General features: G+C 41.8%; 1 protein-coding gene across 1 annotated transcript in view; it reads right to left on the bottom strand.

Moving 5' to 3' along the window:
• Nucleotides 1–16441: 16441 nt before the first annotated feature.
• Nucleotides 16442–20714, bottom strand: part of ripk2 (receptor-interacting serine-threonine kinase 2) — a 50626-nt gene continuing 46353 nt past the window's right edge. Inside the window, exon 11 of the mRNA XM_060823646.1 lies at nt 16442–20028. Within this exon, the coding sequence (XP_060679629.1) occupies nt 19670–20028 (359 nt within the window). The 3' untranslated portion in view covers nt 16442–19669. The remainder of the gene's footprint in view (nt 20029–20714) is intronic.

Raw genomic sequence — 20714 nt, 5'->3', positions numbered from 1 at the left:
GCCTATTCAGGTTTTTCCTGTACCATATGTCAAACAGTGTATCCACTAACTGAACCTCAATCCTTTATCTTTCTCTTTACTTTTCTCTTTGTGCTGTGACTTATGGTGGTGGGATCTGGTTACCATACAGTCTGGGAAAACACCAGGGTATTTCTGTGTTAGCTCTTCAGTTTCTTGATCTTCGTGGGCTTCTCCACAACAAGGGGTGTCACTCCTACTTTGGATCCTGCCAAATCATTTCCAAGAACTAACTGAATTCCTGGAACAGACACTCTGTCAATCACTCCCACTGTACTTTTCCCAGTCTTGAGTTGGTACTCCAACCTGATCTTACATAGTGGAACTCTACATTTCTGTCTATCTATCCCACAAATTCCTACACTCTCGGGTAACAGATCAGAAAGAGTGCATATTTGCTCATTCCTTACTATCAACGATGGGTTAAATCCTATATCTCTCTACTTCTTGTCCCTCTCCCCCTGTTCTTTCTAAGTAGACTTTACCTATAAGGTGAATTCTTTGTAGAGATCAGGTACAAATACCATACCAAGCCCCTGCTTGGGCTGTGCACTCTCCTGTAGCTCCTTGGCTCTTCTTGGGGCCTTCTTTACTGGCTTAGCTCTTTTGACCACATCTTTTCCCACAGTGCCTTTCTTTAATGACTAGCACTGTGATTTTACATGTCCCACTTTCTGGCAGTGAAAATACCTTTTCCCAGTGCCCTTCTGAAACTACCAGCACTATAATTTTCTGTCTCCTATTCCTTTACAGTGAAAACACCTGAAGCTTTTCACCTCCTTTCCACCCTCTTGGGCTTCTTTAGCATGTAGTAAATTCTTACCATAGCTCTCTACTCTTGGTTTCGTAGTGTAGTATCTCCCCTTCACCTAACTTCTATCCCTCACAGGACGAAATTCTGGCTGGAAGCTTGTCTTATAAACTAACATGTATTCATCTGCTAATTCTGCTTCCCTTCTCACTTCCTGAACTTTCTGTTCTTCCATGTGACAGACCTAAGTGCTTGAGTAAATCCCTTCCAATGTCAGCTTTACTTTTGCCCTTGGTTAAACCCAAATCTAACTTATTTGCTAATTCTAAAAGTAAGGCCTTTTTCTTACCTTCTGAACTTTCTTGGCAAATTTGAGAATCATCTTCAAATCCCAGAACCTCTTCAGCAATTTTAGGAGCCTTTTCTCTCACTTTTAATTTAATCAACCACAAGAAATTAAACAAATTGCCTTACCTACGTTTCATTTAAAGATCCAGGGCACTCACGTGCAAGTGTTTAAATCTGCTGGGAGTTTTCATACCCCCAAAATTATTCAAATCTGTCTAAACCAATACAAATCCCAAATCCAAGACTCAAACTATTCAAATCGCAGACAAAAGCCCCCCAGATCATTCAAATCCTGGATGAGCGCCCAAACTGTTATGACGTGGAGTAAGGTCTCCTGCTTAATCAAACTAGCAACACAGAAAAGATTTATCCCATACAGTAATCTGTGAATTGGCTAATAATTAACTAGCAACGAATTACAACCCCTTCCCCTAAGCTATCTTTTACTTTCCCTTCTATAATACTAGCTTGATAAAACCCCCAATTAAGATTTGCTGAAAAATTCAATTTTCAAAACCAGCCAGCTGTCCAACCTCTTCATTGCCGATTTGCTCTCTAGGTCGGTGTCGATGTTTATCTCTGTGTAGGCTCCTTCTCTCGACACGTGCCTCTCACAGAGGTCTGACTAGCAGTCTACATCTTTTGGTCCTGGGCAGTTGTCTCCCAAATGATTAGTTTTTCCCTTCTTATACCCCCAAAGCATCTGAATGTCTCATTGGCTTTTAATATTGTCAATATACTCAATTCAAACTTGATTGCTATTTTTTTTTGGAGGGTATAATTTAAACTGATTGGCTTAATTCAAATTTGGTTTTTTTTCCACAGGCAACCAGCTATCCTAGCTGCTGGACCACATGTTACATTATATTTTGTTCAAAACACTTGGTGATGTCAGGTAGTTGTGCTGGCTTTCAACTCTCATAAAGGTATAGTACCCCCACATCTTCAGAACAAAAATATAACTGAAAAGTTGATTAGATGGATTTCTATAGTAGTACTTCAATGTATTATTACTATTTATTTGTAAATCTTTTCATAATTGTCTACAAGTAGGTCTAAACATCCTGTGGTCCTACTCCTGTGACACATTCCTGCAGTTAAGATATGATTAGCATAAACATTCATTTCTGATCCACCTGTTCCTGTTTTGTTATTGTTACATTATCCCTTTGTGCAGCTCTTAAGGCACCTACAATAAACTCATTTCCACATCAAACCAGAAAGCTTTTGTCCAACAGCAGTATTAACTCTTCGGGGTATTTGTTTTCATGTTCACTCACGGGATGTGGCCATCATTGGCTGGACCAGCATTTACTGCCCATGCCCAGTTACTCTTGAGAAGATGGTCGCCATGACTTGGAGGTGCTGGTGTTGGACTGGTGTGGACAAAGTTAAAAATCAGGTAGGCAAAAGTGAGTACTGCAGATGCTGGTGATCAGAGTCAAGATTACAGCTGTGCTGGAAAAGCAACAGCAGGCCAGGCAGCATCTGAGGAACAGGAAATCGATGTTTCGGGCAAAAGCCCTTCTTCAGGAATGAGGCTGGGAGCCTTCGGGGTGGAGAGATAAAGGGGGTGGAGGTGGGGCTAGGGGGAAGGTAGCTGAGAGTGCAATAGGTGGATGGAGGTGGGGGTGAAGGTGATAGGGTGGAGAGGAGGGACAAGCAGAAAGGTGGGAAGGAAGATTGACAGAAGGGGCAGGTCATGTGGACAGTGCTGAGCTGGAAGGTTGGAACTAGGGTAAGGTGTGGGAAAGGGGAAATGAGGAAACTGGTGAAGTCCACATTGATGCCATAAGGTTGAAGGATCACAAGGCCGAAGATGACATGCTCTTCCTCCAGGATTCAGATGGTAAGGGAGTTGTGATGGAAGAAGTTCAGGACCTGCATGTCCTTGGCAGAGTGGGAGGGAGAGAGGGGGTTATTGGTGTGGGTGTCCCAGAGATGTTCTCTGAAGTATTGTGCGAGTAGATGTCCAATCTCCCCAATGTAGAGGAGACCACATTGGGTGCAATGGATAAAGTAAATGATGTGTGGAAGTGCGGGTGAAGCTTTGATGGAGGTGGAAGGCTCCTTTACGGCTTTGGATGGATGTGAGGATGGAGGTGTGGGCACAGGTTTTGCAATTCCTGCGGTGGCAGGGGAAGGTGCCAGGAGGGGAGGATGGGTTGCTAGGGAGCGTGGACCTGACCAGGTAGTCACAGAGGGAATGGTCTTTACAGAAAGTGGATGGGGAAGGAGTGGTGGGGTCCGATTGTAGGTGGCAGAAATGGCGAAGGATGATGCGATGTATGCGGAGATTGGTGGGGTGGAAGGTGAGGACCGGGGTGGGGTTCTGCCCTTGTTGCGGTTGGAAGAATGGGGTTCAAGGGTAGAGGTGCTGGAAGTAGATGAGATGTGCTGGAAGGTATCTTTAATCACGTGGGAGGGGAAATTGCAGTCTTTAAAGAAGGATATACAAAATTAAAAAGCACACAACACCAGGTTATAGTCCAACAGGTTTATATGGAAGCACTAGCTTTCAGAGCTCTGCTCCTTCATCAGGTGATTGTGGAGATTGTAAGACACAGAATTTAGAGCAAAAGTTTACAGTGTGATGTAGCTGAAATTATATATTGAAAATGATCTGGTGTATTTGTTAAGTCTCTCATCTTTTAGATTGACCATGTTGGTTTCAGTTCTTTCATATGTAAGCCACAAGACATTTTTTAAAAGTTACATTTTCAAGTGGACTTTAACGATTGGTGTCATGTCAGCCCAGATAATGTATTGAAGGTGTTAGCTCCGTTTTCTGGATTAGAATCAGTCTGACCATTGTGGCATAGGCAGCCTCACAGGGTACACACATCGACACGCACACACTGTCATGCACACTCAATCTTTTGTTCCTACATACACACGCATATAAGTTTAAGGGGTGAATTTGTTTTTGCAGAATTACATTTTATTTTGCTCAAAAACTGTATAAATCCATTAGATTAGATTAGATTACTTACAGCATTGATATAGGCCCTTCAGCCCAACAAGTCCACACAGACCCTCCGAAGAGCAACCCACCTAATACTACGGGCAAATTAGCATGGCCAATTCACCTAACCTCACATTTTTGGACTGTGGGAGGAAACCGGAGCAGACACAGGGAGAATGTGCAAACTCCACACAGACAGTTGCCTGAGGCGGGAATTGAATCCGGATCTCTGGCACTGTGAGGCAGCAGTGCTAACCACTGTGCCGCCATATAAAACTACACAGAGGTTTGTCAATCTGACATAGCATTGGGACACAGACGGACTTCACACGTATTGTTAAAAACTTGAGAATGTAATTGAAAAGAAGTTCAGGGATTTACATAACTAAGAACAGAAGCCAGCATATGCCATTGTACACAGAATGCACGCAATGCTATTAGGGATTTCTAGGATTGACACTGAAGAAACAGTGATATATTTCCAAATCTTGATGGTGAATGGTTTGGAGGGTAAATTTATAGGTGGTGACTTTCTCTCTGCAGCCTTTAACCTTCTAGACGATATTGGTTCTGTGTCTAGAAAGTGCTAAGTATCTTTGTTGAATTTCTCAAGTGCATTTTGTGGATGGTACATACTGCTGCTACTGTGAGTCAGTGGTGGAGGAACTGAATGTTCGTGGTTGTGCTGCAGATCAAGTGGGCTGCTTTGCTCTGGATAGTGTCAAATTTCTTGAGTGTTGTAGGAGGTGCACTCATCCAGGCAAATACAGGGTACTGGCACATCACACTGATTTGTATCTTGTTGATGATGGATAGGCTTTGGCGAATCAGGAGGTGAGATACTTGCTTAAGATTCCTAGCTCTGACCAAGTTTTCGAGCCACAACACCTAGACGACAATCCGTTTCAGTTTTTGGTCAATGGTAATTCCCAGGATGTGGATAGTAGGGGATTCAGTGATGGCAATGCATTGAACATCAAAGGGCAATGGTTAGATTCTCTTTTGTTGGAGATGGTTAATTCTTGGCAATTCTGTTATGCAAATATTACTTTCCAATTGTCAGCACAATTATCCAGATAATATCCAGGTCTTACTGCACTACAGCATGGAGTGTTTCAGTACCTGAGAAACATGAATGGTGCTGAATATTGTGCAGTCATCAGCAAACATCCCCATTTCTCACCTTACGATAAAGGGAAGATCACTGGAGAAGCAACTGAAATTGGTTGGTTCCATCTTATAGTCACCCTTGGGATATGGACATTATTAACCTGCCCAACATCCCTGTTTGCCATAATAATTTGATACAATTACATGGTTTGCAGGCTGATGTCAGAAGTCAACCTCATTGGTCTGGAACTACAGTCACATATGAGGCAAGGAAGGAAGGCTCCCTTCTCTAACAGTTATTGATTAATCAACTATATTTTTGCAACGATCCCATAGTTTCATGCTCACATTTATGGATAGTCTCCTTCTACACTGCAGCAATTCTGTAATTCTGGATTACTATGACATGAATATCTATTCACAGACTAAATCACTGGTCCCTAGTGTCATATACTCATGTAGAATGGTAAGGTAATAGATTTTATTTTAAAAGTTTATAAGAAAACACCCTGAGTAAAATTGTTTAATAGCTCTTTAAAGAAAGATGTTGTGAAACTTTAAAGGGTTCAGAAATGATTTACAAGGATGTTGCCAGGATTGGAGGATTTGAGCTACAGGGAGAGGCTGAACAGGCTGGGGTGGGTATCCCTGGAGCATTGGAGGCTGAGAGGTAACTTTATAGAGGTTTACAAAATCATGAGGGACATGGATAGGATAAATAGACACAGTCTTTTCCCTGGGGTGGGGGAGTCCAGAACTAGAGGGCATAGATTTAGAGTGAGAGAGGAAAGAGATAAAAGAGACCTAAGGGGCAACTTTTTCACGTGGTATGTGTATGGAATGAGCTGCCAGAGGATGTGGTGGAGGCTGGTACAATTGCAACATTTAAGAGGCATTTGGATGGGCATATGAATAGGAAGGGTTTGGAGGGATATGGACTGGGTGCTGGCAGGTGGGGCTAGATTGGGTTGGGATATCTGGTCAGCATGGACGGGTTGGACTGAAGGGTCTGTTTCCATGCTGTACATCTCTATGACTCTATAATTTCCAAATGCTCAATTTATTACTAGAAACAATCCTGTCATGTGATTACTTTACAGTGAAAGTTTCAACAAGTGACGTCTTAATGTTTTTGTATTTGGTTTCCATTAATAGACCCAATGTGTGTGTGTTTTAATTCACTTGCAATAACCGTTAACCTCTTTCAAAAGACTTTTGACAAGTTTCCCCCAACATACACACGCACACACACGAGATTAGTAACCAAAATTAAAGCTCATGATATTGAAGGTAATGTATTAACACAGATAGAGAACTGGTTGGAATTCAGGGTGCTATTCCGAGTGGCAGGAAGTGTCGAGTGGTGTGCCTCAGTGTGAAAGCTCACTTTCAGTTCACTCAAAGTTGTGAACCTGTGGAATTCTCTTCCACAAAAAGTTTTGCAGCCGGTTTGCTCAATGTATTCAAGACGGAGCTGGATGTGACCCTCATGACTAAAGGGATCAAGGGATATATGGAGGGAAAGTGGGAGTGGGAGATTGAATGATTCCTGATGAAAGGCTTATGCCCGTAATGACAATTTTCCTGTTCATCAGATGCTGCCTGACCTGCTGTGTTTTTCCACAACCACACTCTCGACTTTGTTCCATGACACTCAAGTGTTAAACTTTTCAAGATGCTGTGGAAATCAGGTTTTTTTTTGCATGTGCTAAATATTGCTGAGTTTTATACTGCACTTCATATCCTGGTTTCACTTCCTTTGACTCACCAAACTGATCTTTAGCATAGTACGTAGACCCACTGAAATAAGGTACATTTGTGCACACCCTGCATATAGCTTTATCTTTAATCTTCCTTCATACTACATTGAAGAAGATAATTCTGCACTGGTTTCCTAACAGAATTTCCCAAACTAAATAAATTAGCGAAGGGTATTTATTCATTTATGTATTTCAAGGATAACAGGCACACCAAAATATCAGTATTTCCAAGTTCTCCTGTTTGCCAAGAGACCGACTCATTCAAAGCTTCAGGAATTGCATTGCAAGTTTACAAGATACCAAACCTTCACAAATTCTTTAGGGAAAAGGCTAACGAGACACTTATAGGGCAGTATGTTTCATGATAGCAATAGGGAAATACTCAAATCCATTAGCAGGTAGGTTAAACAATTTTTCAACATTCTTTTTTCTTCCAATTCTTTTTTCCATTTTGTCATGGCATGGGAGTGTTGCAGGCTGGGCTAATATTTACTACCCATCCCTAATTGCCCAGAGGGTAGTTAAGAACATTATGACTTAGAGACAGACAGCCAACCCAAATCAGCCTTTCTACCTCTGTATTGACACACAATAAAATTAAGCCAAAGACCCCAATAATTACTCCAGTGGTTCCTAAACTGTTTTTAAAATTAGTTTCAGATGATTTTGAATCTCAAAGGCCTAACTATTTATTAATTACACAATAACTACAGAAGATGAAAAACTAAACAATAAGTTTAGCTGATTAATTCCTATTCTTAAATATTTGTTTTCAGCCACCATTCACACAAAAGACAAACAAACAAACACAATTAGTGGAGAAATAAAATAAATGGCCAGATTATTTTAAAAGATTTCATACTATAGAATAGAATCCCTATAGTGTGGAAACAGGCCCTTTGGCCCAACATATTCACACCCGCCCTCCAAAGAGTAAACCATCCGGACTCATTCCCCTACCCTAAATTTGCCCCTGACTAATGCACCTGATCTACAATTCCCTGAACACTATGGACAATTTAGCATGGTCAATTCACATAACCCACACATCTTTGGATTATGGGAGGAAACCAGAGCACCTGGAGGAAACCCACGCAGACACAGGGAGAATGTGCAAATTCCACACAGATAGTCGCCCGAGGTTTGAATCGAACCCGGGTCCCTGGAGCTGAATTTTGTTTAAGAGAATACTAACAGTGACCACAGTAAGGGGACGATGGCAATATGTTGTTTCACAAGCAATAGATAGAGGATAGAACATAGAACATTACAGCACAGTACAGGCACTTCAGACCTCAATGTTGTGCCAACCTGTGCAACCAATCTGAAGCCCATCTAACCTTCACTATTCCATTCTTGTCCATATGCCTATGCAATGACCATTTATATGCCCTTAAAGTTGGCGAATCTACTACTGTTGAAGGCAATGCGTTCCATGCCCCTACTACTCTTTGAGGAAAGAAACTACCTCTGACATCTGTTCTACATCTATCACCTCTCAATTTAAAGCTATGTCCCCTCATGCTAGCCATCGCCATCCAAGGAAAAAGGCTCTCACTGTCCACCCTATCTAACCTGCTGATTATCTTATGTCTCAAGTCATTTCTCAACCTTCATCTCTTTAATGAAAACAGCCTCAAGTCCCTCAGCCTTTCCTCATAAGATCTTCCCTCTATACCAGGCAACATCTGAGTAAATCTCCTCTGAACTCTTTCCAAAGCTGTCACATCCTTCCTAAAATGCAGTGACCAGAACTGTACGCAATATTCCAAATGTGGCCGCACCAGAGTTTTGTCAGCTGCAGTATGATCTCATCATTCCAAAACTCAATCCCTCTAAAAGCTAACATGCTGTATGCCTTCTTAACAACCCTATCAACCCTATCAGAGATTGATGTATCTGGCCATCTCTGTTCATCTACACTACCAAGAATCTTACTATTAGCCCAGTACTCTGCATTCCTGTTACTCCTTCCAAAGTGAATCACCTCACACTTTTCCACATTAACCTCCATTTGCCACCTCTCAGTCCAGCTCTGCAGCTTATCTATGTCTGTCTGTAACCTATAACATTCTTTGTCACTATCCACAACTCTACTGATCTTAGTGTCATCCGCAAATTTACTAACCCATCCTTCTGTGCCCTCTTCCAGGTCATTCATAAAAATGACAAACAGCAGTGGACCCAAAACAGATCCTTGCAGTACCGCACTAATAACTGAACTCCAGAATGAAGATTTCCCATCAATCACCACCCTCTGTCTCCTTTCAGCTAGCTAATTTCTGATCCAAACCACTAAATCAAACTCAATACCATGCCTCTATATTTTATGCAATAGCCTACCATGGGGAACCTTATCAAACGCCGTACTGAAATCCATATACACCACATCATCAACCTCAATAAGGTTTGTGAGGCATGACCTATACTTCACAAAACCGTGTTGACTATCCCTAATCAACTTCTTCCTTTTTAGATGATTATAAATCCTATCTTTTACAACCCTTTCCAACACTTTACCCACAACTGAAGTAGTGCTCACAGGTCTATAATTTCCAGGGTTCTCTCTACTCCCCTTCTTGAAGAAGGGAACAACATTTGCCATCCTTCGGTCTTCCGGCACTATTCCTGTGGACACTGACAACAGAAAGATGAAAGACAAAGGCTCAGCAATCTCCTCCCTGGCTTCCCAGAGAATCCTAGGATAAATTCCATCCAACCCAGGGGACTTATCTATTTTTACACTTTCCATAATTGCTAACATCTCCTCCTTATGCATTTCAATCTCATAATAGCCTGTATCTCAGTATTCTCCTTGACCACATTGTTTTTTTCTTATGTGAATACTGACAAAAAGTATTCATTTAACACTTCCCCTATTGCCTCTGATTCCACGCATAACTTCCCACTACTCTGTTTGATCGGCTCTAATCTTACTCTGGGTATATCAAGAATAAAAGAATGACTACACTAAGCCTTAGGGTTTTTCTTGATCTTATCCGCCAATGACTTCTCATGTCCCTTTCTGGCTCTTCTTAGGTCTTTCCTGGCTAATTTGTAACTCTTAAGCACCCTAACTGAGCCATCACATCTCACCCTAACATAAGCCTTTTTTTTCCTCTTGACAAGAGATTCAACTTCCTTAGAAAGCCACAGCTCCCGCGTTCAACCACTTCCTCCCTGCCTGACCGGTACATACTTATCAGGGACCCGCAGTAGCTGGTCTTTGAATAAGCATCATATTGTGGGCGGCACGGTGGCACAGTGGTTAGCACTGCTGTCTCACAGCGCCTGAGACCCGGGTTCAATTCCCGACTCAGGTGACTGACTGCGTGGAGTTTGCACGTTCTCCCCGTGTCTGCGTGGGTTTCCTCCGGGTGCTCCGGTTTCCTCCCACAGTCCAAAGATGTGCGGGTCAGGTGAATTGGCCATGCTAAATTGCCCGTAGTGTTAGGTAAGGGGAACATCAAAAATTCCCTATTGCGCTTCGGTGGGTCGGTGTGGACTTGTTGGGCCGAAGGGCCTGTTTCCACACTGTAAGTAATCTAATCTAATTTCAACTATGCCCATCCCCTGCAGTTTCCTTCCCCATCCTATGCATCCTAAATCTATCATAATTGCTTTTCCCCCAGTTCTTCTGCCCTGCGGTATATACCCATCCCTTTCCATCGTTGAAGTGACCATCGAATTATGGTCACTATCGCCAGATGTGATCTCCTTGGTCACTTATCTGAAATCTCAATCAGGATCACCTTCTCTGATCATCCAGACAAAAGACAGCAATACTTCTAACTCAGCTTTCTACTCATTGTGCTTGTGGAAGCTGGTGTAGCAGATTCGGCAGGGAGCTTTCAAATCTTCATGCTGTCTCAGCAACAGCCACAAACCATCTTCTCAGAAAGCATAAATCAAGAAATCAACTTCAATTCTGGTTTCATTCTGATAGACTTAACAGTCTTTTCCAGAGGCTTAAACTGCCATTCAATAACTGCCAGCTGCTTGAATATAGGGTCTCTTCCAGACTCACCACAACTAATTTCTTACACCTACTTTCTGTTTAAACAAAATGCTCTTACTAGGGTCATTGTGTCTGTTAGAAATCCTTTAACCAAGATTTAGCCCACAATTAGCCTTCAGGCCTGAGCTCACAGATAAGAAAGCTTGCTTGGCCTGTTCTTTTGTAAGGTAGGTAAAAACAATGACTGCAGATGCTGGAAACCAGATTCTGGATTAGAGTGGTGCTGGAAAAGCACAGCAGATCAGGCAGCATCTGAGGAGCAGGAAAATCGACGTTTCAGGCAAAAGTCCTTCAGTTGTTCGTGGAAGGTCACCATGCCTCAAGCAAGGGGAGAGGTTGAGACAGTAAAACCTCCATAGTGACCTTAGCCAGTATGGAAGTAAATCTGTGCTTTTGTCAATACTCTGCCTCACCAGCCTACTTTCCACCCAACTGAGCTAACTGAACAGCTAATTTCTATTCCTCCCACCCACAAATTGAGTATGTGATCCAAAAAACTTGAACTTTAAATTCAAAGGTTTAAAAAATATATTACGCATTGTTCTAATGTTACAACAAAGAACAATCTTCCATATACCCTGTATACATTTAAATTCTTCTTCCTCTAGTCTCTTGACATGAGGAGCACACTTGCTGCAAATTACAGCCTGTCACAAGAACCTATGTAAGGAGTTTCTTTAACTTGTGCACTGGCCAGAACTGAGTAGTGGCTACAGTCAGAAAACTCTCCCACGATTTCTGTCTATCTCAGGTGTGTTGGAATGATTTGAACACAGTGTGACAATGTCATGAAAACAGCTATTATGACTACCTGGTGCTGGAATGGGACATCAACCCAGCTTTTCTGAATCAGAGGCACTCATCACAAAACCTCCATTATGTTTGAATAAACTGTAATAAAGCAGGATACATGTTACTATGCATCAGTTGGTCATTCTTTTCTGTGGCAGTGATATAGAGTTCAGACATCCCTTTGAACATCAAAAATTCCCTATTGCGCAACGGTCTATAATGAAAATTGTTTTCTAATGGGTCATGTCTAATGTTTTCTAGCAATTGAATTTGTTGAAATGAAACATTGGATAGGTTGCTCAGAAATTGTTCTCAATCCCTTATTTCACAGCTGTCAATTTTAAGGACAGTAGTTAAAAACAGAATTTAAAACCAATTTGGAAATTCTGAGTCAAAAAGTGGAGTGCTGGAAAAGCACAGCTGGTCAGGCAGCACCCTAGGAGCAGGAGAGTTGAAGTTTCCAGCATAAGCCCTTCATCAGGAATGTGGGGGAGGTCGTAGGGGCTGAGAGAGAATTTGGAGAGGTGTGGGGCTGGGGGTGGGGTGGGGGGGGGTAAGTAGCTGCGAATGATATAGGTAGGTGGAGGTGGGGCGCGATTGTGATAGGATGGATGGAGGGTGGAGCAGATAGGTGGGAAAGAAGATGGACAGGTAGGACAGATCAAGAGGGCAGTGCTGAGTTGGAAGGTTGGATCTAGGATAAGGTGGGGGGTGGGGAAAGGGGAGGGGAGGAAACTGGTGAAATCAACATTGATCCTGTGGGGTTAGATGTTCCCAAGGTGGAAGATGAGGCATTCTTCTTCCAGTGTTGGGTGACTAGAATCTGGCAGTGGAGGAGGTCCAAGATTTGCATTTCCTTGGCACAGAGGGAGGGGGATTTGAAGTGTTCAGTCACAGGGCGATGTGTTATTGTTTGGTGTGTGTGTCCCAGAGATGTTCTCTGAAATGTTCCACAAGTTGGCATCCTGTCTCCCCAATGTAAAAGAGACCACATCGTGACCAACAGAGACAGTAGGTGAAGTGCGTGGAGGTGCATGAAAATCTCTGTTGGATGTGGAAGAATGCCTTGGATGGAGGGTAGGGGGGCAAAGTGTTGGCACAGAGTTGACATTTCCTGCAGTGGCAAAGGAAGGTGCCGGGAGTGGAGGGTGGGTTGGTTGGGGACATGGACCTAACTAGGGAGACGCAGAAGGAATGGTCTCTACGGAACGCAGATAGGAGTGGGGAGGAAAAATATATCTCTGGTAGTGGGGCCTGTTTGTCGGTAGCGGAAATGCTTCTCTTGTGCTGGGGTCTCACCAACCTACAGACTGGTCCTCACCTTCCATCCCACTAACCTCCGTATACAATGCATCATTCTCCGCCATTCCTGCCACCTATAAGCAGACACCATCACCCTTACCTGCGTTCCGCAGATACCACTCCCTCCGCAACTTCCTTCTTAGGTCCACACCCCCACCCCCCACCAACCTATCCTCCACTCCTGGCACCTTCCTTTGCCACTGTAAGAGGTGTAAAACCTGCGCCCACATCCCCCTCCCCCCCACCCCCTCCCATCCAAGGCCCCAAAGTATCCTTCCACACCCAAGAGATTTTCCTGTACATACACACATATCATCTACTGTGTCTATTGCTCTTGATGTGGTCTCCTCTAGATTGGGGAGACAGGACGCCAACTTGCAGAACATTTAAGAGAACATCTCTAGGACACACAGATAAACAATCCCACCACCCTGTAGCCGAACACTTCAATGCCTTCTCCCACTCCGCCAAGGACATTCCACTCCTGGGCCTCCTCCACCGCCAGATTCTAGCCACCCAACGCCTGGAGGAAGAACGCCTTATCTTCCATCTTGGGACCCTACAACCACACGGGATCAATGTTGATTTCACCAGTTTCCTCATGTCCACTCCCTCTCCCCCACCTTATCCCAGATCCAACCCTTCAACTAAGCACCACCCACTGGAACTGTCCTAACTGTCCATCTTTCTTCCCATCTATCCACTCCACCCTCCACTCTGACCTATCAAAACGTCACTCCACCTATCGCATGCCCAGCTACCTTCCCCTCAGCCCCTCCCATTTATCTCTCAGCCCCCTTGGGCCTCCCCCATATTCCTGAAGAGCTTATGCTGGAAATGTCAACTCTCCTGCTCCTCAGATGCTGCCTGACCTACAGTGCTTTTCCAGCGCCACACTTTTTGACTCTGATTTCCAGCATTTGCAATCCTCACTTTCTCCTAGTTCAATTTAGAAAATGAAGGTATGAGAACTGGTCAAATTGAGGCAGCCAAGTTGGCAATTATTCCTATTTATTTTGCTTTAATACCCAGTGGGAACAAATAAAGCTTTTGTAAAAGGTATGCTTGAATACAAATTGCAGAGGGCTTACTCGCAAGTTAGATAATTGGAAGATTGCATTGAATGTTCCATAGATCAGTAGTTTTGGTGAAGGGTCCTAATTTGCTTTAATATCAAAATATTCTTCTCTATCAATTGCTGACAGACCCATTGTGGACTTATAGACATGGAAAGCCAACGATTCAATATTTATCTTTCAGGTGCCAAACAGTTTTCCTACATCCCTGTAGAGTGAACATAAAGCATATTGTAAACAAGAATTGTGCTGCCTGCTATATGGTAGGTAACCAAAAAAACAAGGTAAGCCATGCTTCTTGCACTTAGGAAAATGAGGCGTTCAGGCAGCCTAATCTTCTTCAGAATACCTTGCTGTTTTACATAACCGAGGCTAAGTTTTTAAAATATACTGAGCGGAATGTGTAACTACAAGCCTGAAGAGTGCTCCTTATCAAAAGGGTGTGAATCTCTACCCATCTCCTGATCCCTCCAGCCACCAATTAATTATCTTGACTCCTGTTATATCTTGACCTGATCACAGTCCTCCAGTCTCTTCTCGTAACTCTGCTAGCATCACAATAGCTGAAACTTAAGGTAAGTATTGCTGGGAAAGTTTACTGACTGCAAATAATGCACTCGAGGACCCTCAATGGTCAGCAACACATCACCAGAGTTGCCATGGGCCTCACCATTCTGGGGATGAGTCTATGTTCTGTACCCATCATGTGCCAAAATGTCCTGGTCATTCTGTTTTGCTTGATGAATTATTTTGCTTTGGGAATCAAATGGAAGTACAGCAGCTTCACAAATGTCAAGAGAGTTCAGGAGAAGAGTAAAGAATTAAGTTTCTTAAAAACGTTTTATTGTACCATTAAATTTAGATAATGCTTTGAAGCTTTTAAAAAAGTAATTACATATGAAATACTTATTAATTTTTCAATTAAAATTATTACAACAGCACTTACCCTCAGAGTATTGTTGATATCAAAGACAGAAAATCTAAGATTTTTTGGGTGATTGTTGTGTGTGAATTAAACAGAATGAGATCCTTAAAAGAAGTCCAACTGTCCTCTCTCTGTAATGTGATTTATTAGTAAGTCTTTCTTTACTGATATTACAGCAGTGTTGCAGATCATGCCAGCATGGATCAACTAACTAATAATTACACCACAGTGAAATAAAAGGTCAAACAAAGAATTTACGGAATTCATGTTCTAGTAGAATCAGTAGAACCAAGATGTCAACAAGTGTAAAATTAAATATCTTACAGTTTTTTAAAAACCAAATTCCAAAGCAAAAAGGAGCATATTTTATAAAATCATAAAAACCGGCTATGACAAAGAAGGCATTCAAATCACAGGCCTTGAGATGGTACATTAAGTCAAAACTGGATGCCTGTTTGGTGGCTACAGTTAACACAGTTTACAATGCAAAATTCCAGAGAATTATTACAGCTTTGTAATATTGTTTGTTTTTAGCTTGGCTGAATTGCCGTTCCTAGACTAGAGCAACCCAAGAGATTAGAACAGAAACTTTGGTGATAAGAAGTGTATAAAAAAGCCATCTGTTCAGAAATACTTAGCTTAGTGACAAGAAATCCGTCCCACCTATAGTGAGGAACCCCACTCTAATCCTTCTTTTAATGAAAACACTGTAGCATATTGAGCTATAATTTTCTTAAAGCATTACCCTTTAATTACTTTACTAAATTAATAAATAAAATATAATCTACAAGCATTTTTAAAGTGTAAACTACAAATCTCTTTCAGATTCATGAAGGGAATAGCAGCTCTCGACACTACAGAAAAGCATTGAAAGAAATTAGGACTTATTTAAGAGATGAGTCCAGTGTCAATCATGAAGCTGCTCAACCTCCCGCCAAAAGGAAGCTGAATGGAGGAAGATATTTAAAATGTAGCCAATGTTTACTTATACTCTACTAATTTTCTGTACTTTACTAATCAAGTTTCAACCATCTTTTCTTCCTCACAAGATTACATTTTTACAAGGTCAATGGAGGTATTAAGTGTCTAATTAGCATGTGTTCTAAGTATTTTTTTGGTCCCAGCACAATTAATATTGCAATTTCCAATTAGAATTGCCTGGTGATGGGGCTTGGAGAAAAGATAGATACTAAGTTTTAAAAGAGATGGTTTGTTCCAACCTAGAGCTGAAAATGTGTTGCTGGAAAAGCACAGAAGGTCTGGCAGCATCCGAGGAGCAGGAGAATCGACGTTTTGGGCATGAGCCCTTCTTCAGGATTCCTGAAGGGCTGATGCCTGAAACATCGATTCTTCTGCTCCCTGGATGCTGCTGGACCTGCTGCACTTTTCCAGCAACACATTTTCAGCTCTGATCTCCTGTCCTCACTTTCTCCTTTGTTCCCATCTACCCACCCAACTCTGCAAGTAGCATCTTACTCTGACAGGCCATTAATGTAGGTGACGGTCTTGGGATCTGGGACCAGGGATCCAATGTCACCACTAAGGTACATTAATGCCGGTGTAACATAACATAGGATACTTCTGACGGAACACCCAATGACAAAAGCATACTCTTTCTCTGCTCTCTTTCAGATAGGTTTGCATCACTATGCTTAGGATGCAGGAAGCTAAAATGGAATTATACATAGAAACAAAAACAAAATATCAGTTCCATTTGCGCTAAACGAAACATCCTTCATAAATAAAGGTTTATTAAAAGTGTCAACCTGCCAGTGTTGCTACATTCAACGAGAAGCATTTCTGTTATTGTCTGATATTGTCGACAGTCAATATTAATTAATGTTGACCAAAAACAGAAATAGTTTTTAAAATTAATTAATTATTGTTGTTTGTTCTAATGAAAATAATGCATTGCCAGACCACAGATCTATACGTGAATAATAGTTTCCAAATTTGACTGATAACGGTGTTTGAGGATTCAAACAGGTGAACAGGATCATTGATTGTCTGAAGTCTTCTGGGTCAAACAATCAAGGAGAATCGTCACGTCTTACAGAACTACAGTCTGGTTACAGTAGTGAACGGGTGCCAAGTGTAGAGTGAAGCTTCACAGAATATCCACCCTGGGCAAAATTTAAACATTTTGAAACATTAAACACCCCTCTACCCCTAACCCTATTGTAATTCCTCTTGCACCATGTCCATCTGTTCCGCATCATGTCCTGTAACCATACCTGGCCATTCAGGGTCTCCATGTCAATCTATGACTCCCTTCCCTACTTCCATATCTCTTCATGTCAACGTATGATCTTGTACCCACCCCATAATCCCTTATAACCTTCATGTCAACCAACTCCCTGGCCTCACCCATTATGCCCACTATTCCAATTTACTGCCAACTCATGGCTTCATATGTCCCTCACTCACTAGACTTCAATCATATATCTGTAGCAACGCCCCCTTGAGCCATCATGGGCACAGCTCAGGATCTATGTACAGGTAAGATAAATTAAGGATTACTGAAATTAATTTAGGTATTTATTGCAGACTTTACACTATATTTAAATCATAATAACTCATTCGCTGCATTTACCTTCCTTCAATGATAAGATGTGTTACAACTGCACTCAACTGCTCTATCTCTTAAAACAAGCTTTGGAATTCATAGTCCCATTTCAAATCTTCTAGAATTACTTGCAGTGGTCAAACTGTGAAATAGCACATGATACTGTGATAATGAACAGTTGTGAAATCAAACATGCTGATTAATCCAGTAATAGATGTTCTCAGATGTTTGGCAACAAATGTGAAACAGAATAACGAGTTTTTTTTTTAAAAAACAGCGCATACTTTTCTTCAAATATATGAAAGGTAGCGCTTTTAAATGCCAAACAGCTCCCTTTGACAGTTGTTTCTGACAGGTCCTAACAAGACTTCCGAAGTATGCCTTAAGAGTTTTGATCAATGATTTTGACAAGTTTTCTGACAGTTCCTGAGTTTATGCACTTTTTACACACATTTAAAGGCCTGTTTTTGTTGATTAGAGAGGGCAGCCAAAAACTATGTTATTTCCCCAAAAGGTGCCTAGGGACCATATCAAGTACAGGTCAACAAAGGGACACCATGGCTACTCAAAGAAATGCACAAGGTCTTACAGATCTACTGTGGACACTTCATGCTTTACAATCCTGGGCTCCAGAAGCTGACTCAAGTTCCTCTGGGAACATGACCATGAAGATAGGCAGGACTGGGAGTTTTCAGTCCATCTGCCATTTCTACCATGATAGACATTTTGTTGGCAAAAATCATAGGATTGCAGTCTGTTTGCGAGATTGAGCAGTGAGTCTTTATCAGAGATTGTTCTAACATAGTAGACTAATGCTATGGCACAATCCAATCACAGGATGCCATGTTTTGAGCAGGCAGTCTGGTATAGCTGGTCACACTTGTAACAACATTCCCAACTATTTGTGCCATCTCTACCAAAAAACCGTGGGGATGTGTCTTCATTATGTGCAAGATTAGAATGCCAACTGTAGAGCAGTGCCATTTGACAGAAGGACATGTGCAACAACCATTCAGGGTTGAACTGATAAATTGGAACATGTTCAAGTTCCTGAAGGGCATTCTACAACACTGATGCAAATAGCACCATGAGGTAACAAAGAGAACTATCCCATCTCACCACCGTCACTTCAGCAACCAAGTTGGAGGTCAAGTGCCCAGCACAACCTCTCATCTGCCAACTCCCCTTCCATTTTGTTTTTCTCTCTTCAGTTTGTCTCTCCTCTCTGACTCCCCTTTATTCTTGACAAACATTTTTAAAACGGATTAACTTGGCAATTAAGTGTTGCTGAAAGCCTTCTGACTGCTACGGTTTTATATATGCCCATTCCATTTTAATGCATGCACAGGCAATTCTTCCCCTCAAACCGCTATGGTGTTCTCCCAGTTAACCCAAACTTAAGTTTCTGTACAAGTGATAATAAGGATCTAACTTTTGGAAACAGATAGAAAGCAGCATGTTCCTGCCTGAGACCATCTAAAATCTATTTCTAAACATTCAGGTGTGAGGTAACATATTCATTCATCAAGATTGTGGGGTCATCTTATTGGGAAGCCATTAAATCAATGGAGTTCAGTGAGGAAATAATAAGAATAAAAGCCTCTATTCCCTTTAAGATGAGATATTCTATATTGTGGTAACATTCAATGTAACAGTTTGGTAAAAGTACATTAACAAACTCAAAAAGAAGAAGTCTAGACAATCATAAGCATAGACAACAATGAGGAGCAGTCACCTGACTACATGAATGCTGTTATGAACTCTTGGGTCAAAGGAAAACCATACTAACTTCTACAACATCGTACTTTCAAATGGGTACAGCTTCAGTACAGTACAAATACACTGATGATAAATCCACCACGACATTGCTTAAATGATCCAGAACAAAAAAGAATTTGAGGAATACTGAACAGCGGCCATTGACCTGAAAACATTAACTGTGTACGTAGATCCCACCTAATCTGCTGAATATTTCCAGCATTCTCCTTTTACTTCAGATTTCCAGGATCTGCAGCATTTTGCTTTGTCTGAATAACAGTCATTTGATTTTGAGTTGAGTTGACATCAGGCTCAAGTAAGAGGATGGACTAGATATTGAAGACAGCTCTGGATAAGGTTGAAGCCCCATCTGTTTATTGTCTTTTAACTTCTGAACAATAACTCTGGAAAAGTCTTCTCCATGGTTGTCACTCGTGTCCAAAAGTTGTCGGACTTTTGCTGTTCTTGTGGGTTTGGTGCTGATGAGCTCATAATCCTCTTTCATTACTAAGTCACGGGAAATTAGGGCATCCAAGGCTTGATTCAGACATGCCTCTGTCATCTGATTGATAATATCCTCCCTTTTGCTTTGAATCCACTGGTGAGCCAAACCGTGAGACACACTCTCGGTGATGAAACCTGCAGGGAAGGTATATGTCAATAAATGGGTCAAAATACAAACATAACGAAGGTGCAAGGATTAAAATACCTGCATTGTCGTTGTTTGCTCAAGAGTCAGCCAATGGTAGTGTTTTATACATTTTTAGGGTCTGTACTTTTTGAGGCAGAAACCAACATTCAAATATCTGTGTAGACTTGACCAGCATCCAAAGTGTAGAGAAGTCGATGATGGAAGTGCTGGGACAATATTTCTCGTGGCTCCTCAGTTTCTGCCCAATTTGTCCTCTCCCTACCCTTCTCGCATTTAAAGGTTTCTGTGGATTTGGAATTATGCATCTCCATTGGTGATTTTCTGACTCATTACCATGAAGGTTAGACAAAATGTTATAAACATCAAGGACGTCTGAATGTTCTTGCAACCACTATGGTTAAGCCCATGGAAGGTTTATTTTCAAAGGCACTAGCGTATCAAAAACAAGCAAGCGCCGTGTTTCAATATTTAATCATATTAATTTTATTTTTCTTCGTGGAAGGTGGATGTTACTGGCTGGTCAGCATTTATTGCCTGTTCCTAGTTGCCTTTCATGTTCCCTTGGTGTTGGTGCACTGCTTTCTTGAACTGCTGCAATCCATGTGTTGTAAGGGGACTCACAGTGCTATTAGGTAGGTAATGGCAGGAATTTTGACCCAGCGACAGGTGAAGG

This window comes from Hemiscyllium ocellatum, chromosome 4, assembly GCF_020745735.1.
Source record: "Hemiscyllium ocellatum isolate sHemOce1 chromosome 4, sHemOce1.pat.X.cur, whole genome shotgun sequence".
In the NCBI taxonomy this organism is placed as follows: domain Eukaryota; kingdom Metazoa; phylum Chordata; class Chondrichthyes; order Orectolobiformes; family Hemiscylliidae; genus Hemiscyllium; species Hemiscyllium ocellatum.
This window is presented reverse-complemented; position numbering and strand designations above follow the sequence as displayed.